At 48.2% G+C, this 18,059-nt stretch overlaps 1 protein-coding gene across 1 annotated transcript in view; it reads right to left on the bottom strand.

Annotated features, from left to right (window-relative positions):
- ZSWIM8 (zinc finger SWIM-type containing 8) overlaps positions 1-14,551 on the bottom strand; it is a 122,546-nt gene extending 107,995 nt beyond the window's left edge. The window contains exon 1 of the mRNA XM_034775129.1: positions 13,078-14,551. Within this exon, the coding sequence (XP_034631020.1) occupies positions 13,078-13,255 (178 nt within the window). The 5' untranslated portion in view covers positions 13,256-14,551. The remainder of the gene's footprint in view (positions 1-13,077) is intronic.
- Between the last annotated feature and the right edge of the window lie 3,508 nt (positions 14,552-18,059).

Here is an 18,059-nt window from a genome sequence, read left to right as displayed (position 1 = left end):
TCCAGTGGCTTCATAATTCTTTTTAACATTTTGCTTGTTTGATTATCCTTTTTTTCCTGTTTGTAGCACTGTTGTAGCTGTGTTGGTCCCAGGATATGAAAGAGACAGCATAGGTGAGGTAATATCTTTTATTGGACCAACTTCTGTTGGTGGAAGGGACAAGCTTTACAGAGCTCTTTGTCTGATCTGGAGAAAGTAACCAGAGCATCTGAGCTAAATACAAGGCGGGACAAACTGTTTAGCGTAGGGGTTTCACACATGCCGTAGGAGACCACTTAAAATGAAGAGGGCAATTAAAGGTTAGCAGACAACAGGGTTTGTTGCACATTGCTGTGATGAGCCATAAAAAGAGTGTCTCTGCTAAATCCATAGTTTTTAGTGTCCAGCAGAGTTATGAATTTAAGCTCTGAGGCCTGCCTTTTGAAAGTGTTGTGCAGGTTTCCTTTGAGGACCAGGAGTAAGAGGTCAGATATTGAGCAATGGCTTTGTGAAAAGTGTTCAATCACAGGTGATGGGGTGTTTTTGCCTTTTATCATTTTCCTGTGCAAGTTCATTTGAGAGCATAGTGATTGCCTGATTTCACCCACATAGCTGCTGTTGTTGGGACATTTAGTGCACAGGATGAGGTACACCCCATGTTGTGACAGGCACGTGTAGGACCCATGGATCTTGAAAGGTGCATTGTGGAAGGTGTTGATCATTGTAGCAGTGGAGATACGTCCGCAGGTTTTGAATCTGTTATTCTGGCAGGGTCTGGTGCTGCTTTGAGTTGATGGGTACTGGTCTGTGGGGAGCTTGCTTCTGATGATGAGCTTGGAGAGGTTCGGGGGTTGTTTGAAGGTCAGACGAGGGAGTATGGGAAAGATTTATTTCAGGATGCAGTCTTCCTCAAGTATGAGTTGTAATTGTTTTGTGATACCCCATATGGGTTCCAGTGTGAGGTGGTCAGGGACAACTGGGGTGAGCAGTTAGTGGGTCCCGTCCCCGCCCGCCCGTACTGAAGCAGGTTCCATAATGTGAGCGAGCTCTCTGGTGGAGTGTCCTTATTTAGTGAAGGCAGTTTTACTTATATTTAGGTGTGTATTCCAGAGCTTGTGTGTATCTTTTTCCACAGCAAACTAGTAAAAATACTATCATCCAGCACCCAGAAACAATCAAAAAACCTAGTATGGACTAGAGCAGGTGTAGGCAACCTATGGCATGTGTGCCGAAGGCGGCACGCGAGCTGATTTTCATTGGCATTCACATTGCCCAGGTCCTGCCCACCAGTCCGGGGGCTCTGCATTTTAATTTAACTTTAAATGAAGCTTCTTAAACATTTTTAAAACCTTATTTACTTTACACACAACAATAGTTTAGTTATATATTATAGACTTATAGAAAGAGACCTTCTAAAAATGTTAAAATGTATGACTGGCACGCGAAACCTTAAATTAGAGTTTCATTCTTCATCCGAAGAAGTGGGCTGTAGCCCACAAAAGCTTATGCTCTAATAAATTTGTTAGTCTCTAAGGTGCCACAAGTACTCCTGTTCTTTTTTTAAATTAGAGTGAATAAATGAAGACTCGGCACACCACTTCTGAAAGGTTGCCGACCCCTGGACTAGAGACTAATCAGTAGCATTACATGACATCCATGCCAACAACCTACTGTGAGCCATTAGGACTGCCTTCAACTCTGAGCACATATGAAAACATGTCAGGGCATCTCAGTTTTCATGAATATCCTATACAGTAACCCTTAATTATACATATATTTTTAAAAAGAAAACCTAGACATCATAGCAGCCCATATGCCTCATCTCAGTTATACCGAATAGCTGTTTTCATATGGCATTTCAGTATTTCAGGAAGAAAAACACTTTGAATATTTAAGTCATTATACTGAGCATGCATTTGCTGACACATTAAGGTAACTACTGTGGAAGCAGAGCAAGGCCTGACACTACAATATGGTTATTACACCACACCTTACAAAGAACAAAGTAATCCACACACTAACTATTTTTCTCAGTGAAGTAATGCAAAGCTTCAAGTCCCTCCTCAGTCTTGCCACTACTGACATGAAAGCCTTTTCTGTAGCTACCTGGTAAGTGGAACAGGCTTTACTTCTCAAATCTCACCTGAAAACCTCCCTTGTTTATGCCCTCCTAATGCCTCTGTTTAACTAAAGCATTCTGGGAGGCATAGCTTCCATGAAAAACATAAAAAGAGTAAAGTTTCCCTATAAATAGTTTATGTAACATCATCTTCTGGTTTTGTTGCTCTTCTTCAAACTGAACTGGAGTTCCCAAGTTATAAATTGTCACAGTATGTTGCATTTGACCACTGGCTCTTGAAGCAGATTACATTCACCACATTTGAACCAGAGACAGTGCAAATACAGAGCACAGATCTGTATAACTTGGACTATTGCCAGTTTAGTCTCATGAATCCACTAAACCATTTTGGAGATGAACCAAGTCTGGAAATTTTAAGGAGCCAAATAGCTGCTTTTGGGGACAGAACAATATATATGTAACATCACTAACGATCAGCTGAGAGAGTTGAAAATATTCATCTTCATTTTAGAAAGGTTAGCTGTTTTGAGAACAGGCTTAGCAAATCTAGAAGTTGAGATTCAATAAAATCACCTGGGATACTCTTACATAGTAGAAGCTCTTCTCACTGCAGCAAAGCTCATGGTTTTACCACACCTCACAGTTTTAATGGAGGGAGGAATTACATGTTCCCCATACCTATATTTGTAACCATCAGAGCAGCAGCAGCTCTTTCTTAGTTCCACACTGCTATTCTAACTGGTGATCCAGGGATGCACTGGGGGCAGAACTCTGGGCAGGAGCCGGCCTAGCTGTGGCTGTGACAGCAATATAATTAGTCTCTCCTTGCTCTCCATGCCCACAGCACCAGATCATACCAGTGGCCCAGCAGAATGAAACTGACAAAGATAATGCCACTTCTGCTGTTACCACTGGGAAATGAGCTATGAGCAGGAGCACAGGTTAAATAAGTATAAGGACAAACAGAGAAGGTAGAAAGGGAAGGGAAGAAAATAGAAGGGGGCTTAGCAGCAAATCAGAGTTTAGGACCAAACACAGATCCTCATCCCCTGGGGTAAAACAGCCTTGCACTCAGTCCCTAGAAGGAAAGGCGTGATTACCATAATTCTTTTGGAAACTCATCTGTGATCTCCAATCCTCTAGCAATCGGAGGGTCTCTACAAGGCGTGTTGGTGAGGATAGATATTAAGTACTAAGAGGGAATCCAGGAAGACCTATGAATAAAAAGGGGAGAGAAATTCCAAACCAAGGCAAAGACAAAAACCCATAAGACACTAGTGAAAGAAAGGGAATCGCAATGTGTAATTTTAGGGGGAGGGTTATATCTGAGTTTTTCCAATGTCCAGCCCAATGGTAGTTAGTAAAAAACAAAAAAATCAAACTTCTCCCCAGTAACTTTTTATGATCTCGTTCTTGGGGGAGGGGGACGGGGACGAACACACACACACACACACACACACACACACACACACACACACACACACACACTAAATGGTCTCAAGGGAGCCTGGAAATAATTACTTTGGGCTTCTAAAGGGGGTGGGGAATATAATGAAGGTGAAGAGGCAGGCATATGCTTTAGGTAGCTATTCACCTAATAGGAAAAGACTCCTAAAAGATGGAGATATCGCTGGGTACCACCTGAATCACAAAAGCAAAATGTTGAGTTTGGGAAAGAACTCTGTGTTGCTTCTGTGGCCCACATTTCTGCACCGAAGATTATTATTACAGTAATTGCAGTACCAGTGGTGTTACCGTAGTGCCTAGGGGACCTAGTCATAAACCAAGCCCCACAGTGCTAGGCACACTACAAAACCGATCCTGACAAAATAGTACCTAATGCCTCGCTTATAGTCTCTCCAGTGCTGGTGATTCCATAACCTCCCCATGAAGCTAATTCCATAGCCCCAATTATTCTAATAATCCACGAACTGTTTCCTAATTAACTTTAGTTTACCCTGCTGCTATTTAAAGAGTCACTGACACCTGTAATATCCACCACAAAACAGGTGAAACAACATTCCCTGGGTTGACTGATAGTCTAGAGCTGTGTTTCTTAACCTTTTTTTTATACCAGGGACCGGCCTGCTGCCTTCCTAAACTGTGTCAGGGAGATCTCAGGGACTGGCGCCAGTCCATGGACCATTTTTTGAGAAACAATGGTCTAGAAAAGTCTACGTACTGCTAGCATCTGAGTCCTCCCCCAACATCACCATGTGAGCAGACCTATTTTCAGCAGTATCTGATCTCTCATCAGATCATGTGTTTTTGTGGTATTTTCTCTAGTTTTTAAAGGGTTTACTTTACTTCTTTACAGGAAACTTTCGCTGAGTGTTTATATGTGGCTTTTACACGCCGGCCACCAGGTTTTTAATAGTTGCTTTGTTAATATATTTGGGAGCAGTAATGCACTATAATATTTGCAGTTCTATGTGGGCAGATTCGTTTAACCATTTCAGACATGATGAGCAGATGTGTTGTATCTGTCTGTTCTATATGCATAAAGACTGGGTTATATTTGCAAAAACCCCTCTTCCCACAACACAAACAAACTAGAAGAATTAAGTTCAGGTCATGCAACACACTAGTAAAAGCTGCACCACAGCAGCAAGCTACGCAGTGCACATTTTAAATATCACCACCCCCAAGTTCTTCTACATCTGTATATAATACACCACAGAGACAATACCTCAGATATCTCCATAGACCTCTCGAGTGTGGAGAGCAGTAAAACATAAGGGAAAGCACAGAATGAGGGGCTGTTGCTCTCTGGATCCCATTCATTCTTTCTCTCCTTATTAACTGCCACTACACTCCCATCATTGAGGTGGGTGTTTTGTTTTGTTTTTAAACAGAAAGCTCTCTCCCAGCGCTGGTGCCGCGACTACACAGCCACATTAAAGCGCGGCCGTGGCAGTGCTTTAACGTTGCTAGTGAAGACATACCCTTAGCCACTGTCCTCTTTACATCACATTTTACAAATTTAAACACTGTTCTATCACTGAGTCTTCTCTCAAAACCGATCATGCCCTCAGCCTTTCCTCAGGTCTCTCTGCCAAACCTTCTAGGGTTCTAGATCAGGGGCAGACAAACTTTTTGGCATGAGGACCACCCCGACCCCTACCTCTGGCCCCTGACCACCACCCCAAAATCCCCTGCCCTCTATCCAACCCCCCGCTCCCTTACCGTGCTGCCTGGAGCACTGGTGGCTGGCGGCGCTACAGCCGTGCCGCCCAGAGCACCAGGATAGGCAGCCACGCCACCCGGCTGGAGCCAGTCACGCCACTGGCAGCACAGAGCACCAGGTCAGGTCCCGGCTCTGCAGCTGCGCTGCCTCAGGAGCTCACAGCCCTGCCGCCCAGAGCATTGCACCGGCAGCGGAGTGAGCTGAGGCTGCGGGGGAGGGGGAACAGCAGGGGAGGAGCGGGGGGCTAGACTCAGGGGCCAGACAGGAAGGTCCTGCGGGCTGGATGTGGCCTGCAGGCCATAGTTTGCCCACCTCTGTTCTAGATGCTCTCCTCTGTCTCGCTCCAGTTTGATTTTTCAAAGCATGGCACCCCAAACTTAACACAGTGGGTGGTCCCAGTAGTTTGGCAGAGGCTTTTTTCCAACTGACATAGTATACTATAATTTAAACCTCTTCAAAGGAGTCCTACCATAAGAACATAATAATGGTCATACTGGGTCAGACCAAAGGTCCATCTAGCCCAGTATCCAGTCTTCCGACAGTGACCAATGCCAAGTACCTCAGAGGGAATGAACAGAACAGGTAATGATCAAGTGATCCATCCCCTGTCACCCATTCCCAGCTTCTGGCAAACAGAGGCTAGGGACACCATCCCTGCCCATCTAGTTCTTTTTTGAACCCTGTTATAGTCTTGGCCTTCACAACATCCTCTGGCAAAGAGTTTCATGGGTTGACTGTGTTGTGTAAAGAAATACTGTATTTTCTGGCGTATAAGACTACTTTTTAACCCAGGAAAATCTTCTCAAAAGTCGGGGGTCGTCTTATACGCCGGGTGTCGTCTTATATGGCGGGTGCTGAAACTTCTGAGCCGGACTGGAGAATCTGCGGTCGCCGCATATGGTGGGGGGAGCTCAAAAACGGCCGCGGCCGCATCCCCGCCCGATGACGAGGTGAGGGGGCGCCTCACCGGGAAGGTGTAAGTGAAGGGCGGAGCAAGCTGCAGGCGTCCGGGATGCCCGGGGTATGGAAAACAGAGATAGAGCGGCGCTGTGCCCAGAAAAACACGCCTCTTTCACCCGTCTGGCCCGCCCTTGTATCCTATTACCGTACCTCCTTCTCTGCCTCTCAGATCTCGCTCCTGAGGACTGCAGTGAAGCGGCGCAGGCGCGCATGTGCGAGATCTGAGAGGCAGAGAAGGAGGTAATAGGATACAAGGGCGGGCCAGACGGGTGAAAGAGGCGTGTTTGCGCTACCGCTCTGATAGTCTTGGAGACAGGGAGGGCTGGGCAGGCAGGGAGAGCTGACCAATCCAAGCAGGCTTTGTATACAACAACCAGCCAATTGCCGGTAAGGTACATCGCTTGCCGTGATTGGCTGGTTGTTGTATACTGGGTACCACATACAGTACAGCACCAGTATCTGTACCTGTTCATACAGTATAGCACCAGTACATACAGTACAGTATACAAATGTCCAACAGTCAAAACCCCATCATGGCTCCACCAGCAAGAAGAAAGAAATATGAAGCCAGTTTCAAACTTAAAGTTGTAAACTTTGCCATGGAACATAATAACTGCGCTGCTGCAAGACAATATGGAGTAACAGAAAAGATGGTTCGGGACTGGAAAGCAAATGAAAAAGCATTAAAGAGTATGCCAAGGGGTAAGTGTGCATTAAGAAGAGGCACTCCACATTGGCCAGAACTTGAAAAACATGTAGCAGACATGGTGAATGAGCATCGCCAAAACAGTTATGGAGTGACACGAAATAAAATACATTTGTTTGCACTTCAGTGGGCCAAATCTAACCCAGATCACAGCAACAGATTTAAGGCCACTGTATCCTGGTGTACTAGATTCATGGGAAGGCATAATATGGTACTGAGGCAAAAGATGAAAATTGCCCCAAAATTACCTGCAGATCTTGATAGCAAAGTAAATAGTTTCCATCGATACGTAATACAACAGCGCACTAAACATGGCTATGCGTTAAGTAGTATTGGAAATATGGATGAAACTCCAATGAATTTTGATATGGTTGGAAATAAAACTGTCCATCAAAAAGGTGAAAAAACAATTTTAATTAAAACAACAGGACATGAGAAGTCCAGTTTTACAGTGGTACTAGGATGCACAGCTGATGGCGCCAAACTGAGACCAATGATTATTTTTAAAAGAAAAACAATGCCGAAATTCAAGTTCCCTGTTGGTTGTTTTGTACATGTGAATGAAAAAGGCTGGATGGATGAAGAAGGGGTAAAGCTATGGCTTGATAATGTATGGAGCAGGCGACCAGGTGGACTTATTCAAAAATGTAGTCTACTGGTGTGGGATATGTTCAGGGCTCATTTAACTCCCAGCACCAAGCAAATGCTTGCAAGACTAAACACAGATGCAGCAGTTATTCCTGCAGGATTGACATTGTTGGTACAGCCACTGGATGTGTGCCTAAACAAGCCATTTAAAGATCGCATTCAAGAACAGTGGAATGAATGGATGGTTAGCGGCGAAAAGTCATTCACAAAAGGAGGAAACATGCGTGCTCCACAGTTGGATGTTTTGTGCAAGTTTGTCATAAAAGCCTGGAATGATATTGATGCAGAAACAGTAATCAAGTCTTTCAAGAAGTGTGGCATATCAAATTCATTAGATGGTATGGAGGACGACTACTTGTGGCAAGATGAAGAGGAAGCCGAAGCTGAGACCACACCATCTGATACGGAATTCGATCCATACGATGACTGCCTTACAAATGTATCACAAGATATCATTAATGTACTTATGATATCAGATGACGAACAGGAGGATTTTGAAGGCTTTTAAAGGGAAACTGTCACGCCAGCAAACCCTGTAAAAATGCCGTAGCTTGCAGTTATGATGGGCGTTGCTAACTTGCCAGGGACTTGCCCGGCACTTGCTCTCTCTCTCTTGTTTGTTATCTTCCTCCTATCATCATCAGTTCCAGTTTGGTTGACAGCTTAGAAAACAAACAGCATGGCAGCTCCCATGGGTTTATTGTCTTATCCTTCCTTTCAGCTTTAGAGTGAATTAGGAAAAGTTTAATCCACTTGCACTGTTTTATGTTTACATGTTTGATGACAAACAGCCTTATGTTTATAAGTGACAGTTTTCCTGCTAAGTACCTGCATGTCATAAGCATTTGAATTAAAATTACCATATTGAAATCAAATCTGATGTTTTTTTAATTTTTTTTTGGTGTGCATTGGAAGAGGGGTAGTCTTATACGGCGAGTATATCCCAAACTCTATATTTTAACTGGAAAAGTTGGGGGTCGTCTTATACGCCCAGTCGTCTTATACGCCGGAAAATACGGTACTTCCTTTTGTTTGTTTTAAACCTGGTGCCTATTAATTTAAACCTGCTGCTACTAACCTTCTGCAACTAATGAGGATGTTTTCTAGATGACCACCTGCTGCCACAATTTCTCTGTACAAGCTCTAGCCTTTCAGAACACACTGTATAACTATTAAAGTTTGCTGTAAAAGCAAATTTAAGCTTTTTCTTCACATGAGTTGCCTGTATATGAATAGTTTTATTACTACACAGGTTTGAGTTGTCACTATACTTTCAGGAGAAGCTGGTGCGAAAGCACAAATACAAATTGAGCAAAAAGAATTGGGAATACAATACTTCACAGTTCTTCAGTATTCCTGGCAGCCTTCTGAAGTGTTTGGTAAACATCTGTCCTTGAGAGACTTGAGACAGAAGAGATCGGGGGTGGGAAGACAGGAATGTGAAAAACATTTTTCAGAAAAACCCAACACAATGGATTTGTGTGTGCATATGTGCAGGGGAGGCAATTGGATTTTGAGCTGTTTTATCTACCACGGAAGTGTTTACATGATCATATGCTTGAAAAGATTTTTCATACTAGAAATATTAGCATCTAGTTTCAAATGTAAATTAACTATTTTAAACAAATTAAAAGGTCAATGATGAGACCACTGAGGTCTTTGTTATGCCTATTAGAAAATAAAAAATTGCCTTGAAGCTTAGAGGAAAGGAGGCTGGGCACAATCCTTGAATGGCTAATGGATGGGATCAAATGATACGGGAGGGGTGGAGCTGTGAAACATTACAGGGGCTTGGTTTGCTAAATTCCATAAATTTCTGGAAGGTGGAAAGGTCATTTAATAACATGGTTCAGTAGAAAGCTGGCTAGCTCAACTTATTTTTCCAGTCTTCACAGTGCTGAATTCACTGGGTGCCTGGTTTCTCAGTCCAACTAGTAAATTTGAAAGCTGCTGATCAATACTGCAAAAAGGCAATTACCAAACATCAGGTGTAAGACTGTATCTTTCTTCACTTTCAGCGCACTGAGTAAGATGGAGACACTAGAAGGGGAGGGCTCGGAGATACTACAGAGAATTCTTTCCCAGGTGTCTGTCTGGTAGGTCTTGCCCATATACTCAGGATACAACTGATCACCATATTTGGGGTCAGGAAGGAATTTCCCCCAGGTCAGATTGACAGAGACCCTGGGGGTTTTTCACCTTCCTCTGCAGCATGGAGCACGGATCACTTTCAGGTTTAAACTAGTGTAAATGGTGGATTCTCTGTAACTTCAAGTGTTTAAATCATGATTTGAAGACTTCAGTAACTCAGCCAGAGGTTAGGGGTCTAATACAGGAGTGGGTGGATAAGGTTCTGTGGTCTGCAGTGTGGCAGTCAGACTAGAAGATCATGATAGCCCCTTATGACCTGAGTCTAAGAAGCAGGAACAAGCAATTGAATGGACTGAAGTAATGAAATCAACAATTCTTCTGAAGTAAAATGTATACTATTGCCAAGAGTTGTTAAATAGCAAGTTAGGAAGGATTTTTAGTTGCTCTCAAAAGCTTTGACTACAGTGGGAATGTTTTCCTGAAATTCCCTAATTAAGTTATTACCAGTTCAGCTAAATTAATGAGTGCTAGTGTAGATTCAACAAGTACTAGTACCCATATGGGGGACAAAATGCATTCCTACTTAACATTATTGATTCCTCATCTGAAAAGAAAGCAAAAATATATTGTGTGAATTTGCTGAAAATGCCATCCCAAAATACAGAGAAAGTATTACAAGAAGGTCTTTTTGCCACTTGCTCATACTGAGCAATTAAAATGAGATGAGAGTTTAGCAGGTGCATTTATCCTAAAATTCTGATGTATGAGTGTTCAGTACACTTAAACATTGCTGAAAAAGTAGTACACATATCAGTCCTTAAATCACACTGGAGAAGTTCAAATATTCTTCCAAACCACCCATCAGAATAGGGGGCAGAAATCAACAGAGTCTAGCAGCACACACAATTGTATCTTGAACATCTGCACAATCTATAGTGAACACTGCCTCATTTTGGCGACTCGTGGGCAGCCCTTATTTTGTGGGCGGAGTTTGAAAGAGTACCTCCACCTTTTTTCTCCTGCAATCAGTAGCATAGCTAGCGGGGTGCAGGGAAAGCAGCCGCTTCCCCTCAGCACATTTCCCAAAAGCGGTGCCTGCCGGGCCGGAGCTGGGGGCAGCACGGCCAGAGGATCCATGGCGGGGGAGTGGCGCGTGAAGGGGATCGGCTCCTCAGCCATCACGCCCCACGCTCAGCGCAGCCCCAACATCACCGCAGCCACCTCCTGCAGCGGATCAGGGCTCGGCGGCCAAGCGCTCCCCGCCCCTTGCTAATGCGCCATGGAGCGAGGCTTGGCCAACAATTCACGAGCTGGAGCTGGGATCCGCCCGCGGCGCGGGGCCGGGATTGGCCGGGGACAGGCGGCCAGGACAGAAGGTGAGCGGCAGGGGTCCGGTGCCTTGCACTGGGGGATCCAGGCGAGGGGCTCCCCGGGGCCAGGGCTGCAGGGCATGCTATCTGGACGGGGGGCCCTGGCGCAGCACAGGAGTCCGGGGCAGGAGGGACGGGACCCTGCGGGTGGGGCCGGGCAGCGCAGCCCGGCGGGGGACACCGGCAGAGCAGGCTGGGTAGGAGAGATTCTCCTGGGACCGCGGGGGGATGGGGGTATCTGCACCCCCTGGAAGCCCGCAGGAATCCCGAGCCGGGCCCCGGGGTTAATCTGGGGGGGGGGGGGGGGGGGGGGAAAGGGGGGGGCCCCAGGGGGGGGGGGGCCAGGGGAGGAGCCAAGGGGGGCGCCCCCAATGTTTGCTCCCCCAACACTTAGAACCTGGCTACACCACTGCCTGCAATCTGACCCCTGACCCTGCATGGACCAGTCTCACACCCCTATCTTTGTAGTACTCGAGGGGACTTTCCTCTCTGCACTTGGACTTTTTCAGCTCTACAACACCTCCTCTTTCAGTGCACCAGTGTGTGCAACTGGGTTTAAAGTGAAACACAAAAACAAAAGAGCCATGTTGTCTATATGCTGCTTTGAACAGGGCTCTGGTGTCTACCTATCAGTATAACATGGCTTTGCTAGACACTTCATGGTGCTACCATTCCTTATTCATTTTACCTGGGAGTGTTCAGTACTGAAACCAAAATGTATCATGACAGCAGCATCTCAAAAAACCATCCAGCTTGCACTCTCATTCAGCAAGATTTCCAAGCTCCTTTCCTTCCCAGTCATTGTTCATAGCTCCATGACACTCAGCAGAGACAGACAAAGGAGGTTAAGTATCCTGAACTAGTGCCAGTGTTCAAGTTCACTAAGCAGAGAAAAATTAGGCTGTCATGTGAAGACGATGGTTCAAAGTAAAACGCATTTTCTGGTCCTAATCTAATGCCAAGAGGACATTTGTGTACATCACAAAACTACCATATTTCAGCACAATGTATTACAAACAACATTCTCTGTTCACGAAGGACCCTAGGCTTGGAAAAGCAGCAAGTGCTGTAGCTCAGGATAGAGGTGCAGAGCTGTGGGGAGTGCAGTAATAGAAAAGCAGGTGAGGTCACACAGGTCAGAATTAATGGGGATTGACAGAGCTATGGAGGGACACAGGACAAAGAGAAATGGTCATTATGTAAGCAAGGTTGAACTAGCTCTGCTAGCATTATGCCTGGCTCTATTCAGTATGATTGGTATCTGAGTTCTGAGATAAAGTCACTTTAGACAAGTGATTTAATACAATTGTTCAATAAAATGGTTTAATACAAATACGTGTCAGCTCAGACAAAAAGTTAGCAGCTACCACTATTTGGAAATCAGTTTCTGAAGGCTGGTACTGTATATTAGGCTTTCTCCAGCCAGACGGGGATAATTGTCAGTAGAGCAGGAATATAATCAACCTTGGGGCAGAACTGACACTACTGGTTCAGTCACTCCTTGCAATAAGATCTCTATACCTGCCTGCTCAACATCTACTGCTGAAAGTTGCTATAGGCACTAGAAGAATAAAGTGAAATACAGAAGAGTGAACATGAAAATGGACTGCTGTACATTGGGGGGGGGGGGAAGCCTACACACAACTTCATTATAGCATTTGTTGTGGTAAGAATCTTTATGTAGCAGTTTATTCAGTTAAACACAACTGGGAACCTGTGACTAATTATTTCCATTGAAGCATGCACCTCGCTTATTGCAACATAGGTTTTAGTTTTTTCCCTCCAGATTTCTAACAGCAGCTTTGGCAAATGTGGTCTGAGACAGAAGAGCACTACAGAAAACCTGCACTAACAATCTCCTCCAATAGGAAACCATCATTGCATCCAAGTTTCTAGCACAATTTTGTGCAACCTCTACTCACAAGCTATCCCTACTAGCAAACTGATTTTGGCTCATGCCTTGGGTGGTTCCAACATGTCTGTTTCCCCATCCCCACGTGGCCCAAAAGTTTCACTCAAACTCCCAGAACATCCCAGTGAAACTCAGTGCTCTCACCTTTCATTTTGACAGTGGGGGAATTGGGTCCAGCTGATTGCTTCCTCCATCCTCTCCAGTTCTGGCAAAGGCTCTCCGCCTCAGAGATGAAGGAACAAAGGGAGTCTTCCTCAAAGCGGTCAGAGTCTTCGAAAGAAAACCTTTCCCCGTCCTCCCACTCCGCAAACATGAGTTCCATCACATCCAATAGACACGAGGAAGGAAAGGGACAGACCTGATCACTCAGACAGATGGATGAACGTGACTCCAGGACAACTTTTATCGATAATTAAAAGTCCAGCTCCACTCAGGTCCCCATACTACAATACCAGGGAAAAAACAGAGCAACAGCTGTCTCAAGCGGGGAGATCAGGAAAGTGACATAAAATAAGGGAAACTCGTAAAAATCCCAAAGATACCAAGTTCTTTAAAAAGTTTAAAAACTTTTATGTCCACAAAACATACTTAAACCCTAGGACTTGGTTAGTCCGTTGAATGATGCTTCCAGCTGTGACACAGGCGTGTGTCTGACAGACACAGGAAAGTCTGAAGGTTTCAGCTGCAAGTGACTAGTGAGTCTGATAGGGGAAAAGGGGGTTGTTTGTTTCTTTTAAGTTTCACTATAGATTCAGGTCTCCCTGAGGTTGTGCTTTTCTCTCACTACAAGTGCAAAAAAAAAAAATCTGCTTTCTCCCCGTCACAAAAAAAAGTAGTGGGGGGCTGGAGGTGGGACACTTCCTGTGTTTGAATGGATGTAAAACCTCCCCTGTTCTCGTGAGGGGTCGGGATGGGGGGTGGTCCTCACGCACTGCTTGGGAGGCAGGGGGCGCGTCGTGGGTGAAACAGCCCCAGGTGTAGGAGGAAGAGCGAAGGGAAAAGCAGCGCCCTGGGCAGGGGAAGGTTGGAGGGCTCTGGGGAGGAGCGATGCCCGGGTCAGTGTCCCAGGGCTCGGTGTCCGGGGAAGGAAAGGAGCCGTGTCGCTGGGGTCGGTCCCTGGGGTGGAGGAAGGAAAACAGTGATACCCGTGGTCAGTGCCCAGGAGGTGGGGGGCGCGGTGGCCCCAGGGGTCAGTGCCCGGGGAGGGGGCTGCCCAGGAGGTGTTGGATAGGAGGAGCGATGCCCCGGATCGGTGCCCCGAGGGGGAATAGGAAGCTGTGTCCCGGGGGTGGCTACCAGAGCGCTGGCAGCGTTTCCTGCTCCATGGGGCCGGCGGGCAAGTGCGGGGGCGCCGCTCCAGCGGCTGACGGACGCGGAGCTGCCGCCGCCGCCGCCTCCCGGGGCTGGGACCGCGCGGCTCCGGGGTGCCGGTCTCTAGCGCTCCATGGCCCCAGCTCCCCGCGAAGGCTCCCCCGCAGCCCGGTCCCGACTCCTCTCCTGGCGCAGGCAGCGGCCGGACTCCCCTCCCCGGCCGGGTAAGATGGCTCTGCGCCGCCCAGTATCACCTGCCGACCCCCGCCAGCCGGGACCCGCTTCCGCCGCGCCGCTTCCGGCTTCCGCCCGCCCCGCGGGACACCGCCAGTCCCAGCATGCTACGGGGCCCGCGTGCATGCTGGGACTGGCAGTCCCCACCGGCCGGAGGACAACACCTCGGGCTGACATCAGAGTGCATGCTGGGATATGTAGGAAGAGTGTGTGCTCACCAGACATGTGAGGTTCTTACCCAGGAAAGCTTATGCTCCCAATACTTCTGTTAGTCTCAAAGGTGCCACAGGACCCTCTGTTGCTTTTTACAGATTCAGACTAACACGGCTACCCCTCTGATACTGGGATGTGTTATTCCGGGGGGGAGAGGCTCACAGTGTATGCTGGGATGTGCAATTCCAATAGGGAGGAGGCCCTCACACGGCATGCTGGGATATGTAGTGCCTGTAGGGAGAGGGGGCACTCACCAGACATTCTGAGATGTGTACTTTCTATAGGGTGGGAAGCTACGGATGCCAACTTTCTAATCACACAAAACCGAACACTCTAGCCCTGCCCCACCCCTGAGGCCCTGCCCCTGTCCTGCCCCTTCCTTGGGACCCCGCCCCTGCTCACTATATTCCCCTCCCCCCTCGGTAGCTCGCTTTTCTCCACCCTCACTCACTTTCACTGGGCTGGGGTGTGGGACGGGTGAGGACTATGGCCTGGGGGTGCTGGCTCTGGGGTGGTGCTGGGGATGAGGGGCTTGGGGAGGTGGCTCCAGGCTGGGGGATGGGGCCAATGGATTCGGAGTGCAGGAGGGGGATCTGGGCTGGGGAAGGGTGTGGGCTCTGGGGTTTGGGGGGGGCTAAGGGCTAGGTGCAGGAGGGGGTATGGGCTCTGGGCTGGGGGTCCAGGCTCTGGGGTGCAGGAGGGGGCTCCAGGTTTGGGGGGGCTTAGGGCTGGGGTGCAGGAGGGATATGAGTTCTGGGCTGGGGGTGTGGTCTCTGTAGTGGCAGCAGGGATGAGGGGTTTGGGGCATAGGAGGGGACTACAGGTTTGGGGGGGCTCAGGGCTAGGGCACGGGCTTACCTCGGGCGGCTCCTGGTCAGTGGCGCAGCAGGTCCAGCTCCTAGGCGGGGGGAGAAGGCAGGAAGCTCTGCGGCGCATGCTGCTCTCACCCGCAGGCACTGCCACCCCAGCTCCCATTGGCCGGTTGACAGCCAATGGGAGTGGGGGGCCCCCACCTAGGAGCTGGACCTGCTGGCCATTTCCAGGATATAGTGCAGTGCCTCAGGACAGGTAGGGACTAGCCTGACTTAGACCTGCAGCACTGCCAACCAGGCTTTTAATGGCCTGGTAGGCGTTGCTGACCAGAGCCGCCAGGGTCCCTTTTCGATCGAGTGTTCTGGTTGAAAACCAGACACTTGGTCACCTTTCAGAGGTACTCACCATGCATGCTGGGATGTGTAGTTCCTGTAGGGAGTGGGCTTTCACACAGCATACTGGGATATGTAGTGGGGGGGGGGCTCACAATGCATACTGGGATTTGTAGTCTTCTACCAGGGAACAGTTCAGAGTGAGGGTGACCCAGAACACCCAAGGGATGGAAGAGAACAGGTACTGTCTCCACCCAATACAAGCAGGGAAAGCTTATCCCCTGCAGGACACATGTGGGCAGTCCCCACTGAAGACGGTTCAGGGCCAGGTGCTGACAGAACTCCCCAAAGCACAGGGAGACGGGCACTGCTTCCTCTCCTCCCCCCCACCCACCGAATCCTGAGGCTTTTGCTTATCCTCACTCCTCCCACTCAGCTGCACCCCTCCAGCGATCACTTAATAAATGCCTCTCTAGCCCAGCTCCTGCCAGATCTCTCTGCTGATGCCGCTTTCCCTCCTGTTATATGTACAACATTGGTGCACCTTCCCCCATCATGCTCTCCCCTTCTATCAGCTTTGGGCTTCCCTCCCCTCTTCTCTTTGAATAAGCTCCAGAGCCTGGGTCCTGGCCCCCATCTTTGAGAGGGTCAGACTCCAGATACAGGCCCGGCCTTGAAAATTGCAACTCACCCACTTTCCCAGGGATGCTCTAACTTGCATCCCCATCCAAGGCCTCTATGGGTCTTGCAGCAGCCAAGGTACAGGACACCTAGGCCTCACCTCACTGCTCCCCCAAAGTGCAATACTCTCTGGATAACCCCTTGCAAACAGGGGGTGCTCACGTGTACATGGGAAGCTGGGCATAGATCCAGTTCTGTGCTGGGTGGGAAAGGCCCTCTATATTGTTGGAATTCCTCAGGAAAGGCGAGCTCATTTTGCTCAGGTGGCTGCTTTGACAGTCGGTGGCCAGTACCTTACACACATGCATTAGAAACTGATTGCCAGTAGGCAGGCCCAAAACAGCAGGGTTAGCCCAAAGTCTTATTACAAACAGTATGTGGGAATTTTAACACCTTTTAGAATGTCTGTCTAAGATTACTCTAAAAGTAAATGTATCTTGATAACCACAGTAAATGGCTCCAATACTCTCCTTTTGCATAGCTGGCCTCTGTCCATAGCACATATGTAGCAGAGCAGAGCACCAAGCTAAGCAAACAATTCAAAAACAGAGACAGGGAATCAAGCACTCTTTGCAGGGATAAATTATCTTTTTTGAAGGGTAATTCTACTCTGAGCATCACTATAAAGAAAAAAGCACCCTTTGTTCAGCAGATCTGCTCACGCATGTATCAGTCAGTCAGTATCAATCACTTGAGTGACTAAAATAAATGTTTGGTACTTTTTACTCCATTAATCCTGCAGAGCCAACATAACCAAGAGGAAGTGACCTGGATTCTATTCCTTCTTGTGCATCAACAGAATTGTTTATTAGTTATGCCTGTGCAAACTGATTGAACACAATGGAGCTGCACACATGGTACTGAGCAGGGCCGGCTCCAGGCACCAGCTGAGCAAGCTCGTGCTTGGGACGGCAGATTTCAAAGGGCGGCATTCCATCTAATCCTTTTTTTTTTTTTTTGGTTTTGGTTTGTTTTGCGCTTCATCGCTTTGGCCGCCCCTGCAGGTTTTTTCTTTTTGCTTTACTGCTCCCGCCACCCTGTAGGGGGCAAAGGAGGGGAGTGCCCTGCATCAAGCCCAGTAGGGCAGCCCGCATCCTTCCCTGCCTGCTGAATGGAGCGGCGCGGAGCCCTCCCAGCAGGCAGCACAGCAGAAGGGGCCGCGTGGCAAGCGCCCCACTTAAGGAAGCCCTGGCCGCCCCCCCTATCTCTCCCCCCCCCCGCTAGCCGGGGTCCGCACTCCACTGCCCAGGGTCTGCAGGGCTGGGAGTCCCCCTGCACCCACGCTCCCACCGCCCCGCAGGTATTTTTTGTTTGTTTTTATTTTTTCTTTCCTTTGGTGCTCCGGCAGTTTGTCATCCCCCCGCCCGCCGCTCCGGCCGGGGGCAGGTTTGTCCCCCCCCGCCTTTGCTGCTCCGGCTGGCCGGTTTGTTCTCCCCCCTCCCCCTTCGCCGCTCCGGCTGGGGGTAGGTTTGTTTTCCTCCTCCCCTCCCCTCCCCTCCCGCTGCTGCTCTGGCCGGCCGGGCGTTTTTTGCTTTGGGCAGC

Source organism: Trachemys scripta, chromosome 7 (genome assembly GCF_013100865.1).
Source record: "Trachemys scripta elegans isolate TJP31775 chromosome 7, CAS_Tse_1.0, whole genome shotgun sequence".
NCBI lineage: Eukaryota > Metazoa > Chordata > Testudines > Emydidae > Trachemys > Trachemys scripta.
The sequence above is the reverse complement of the archived record's forward strand: the minus strand, read 5'-3'. Positions and strand labels throughout refer to the sequence as shown.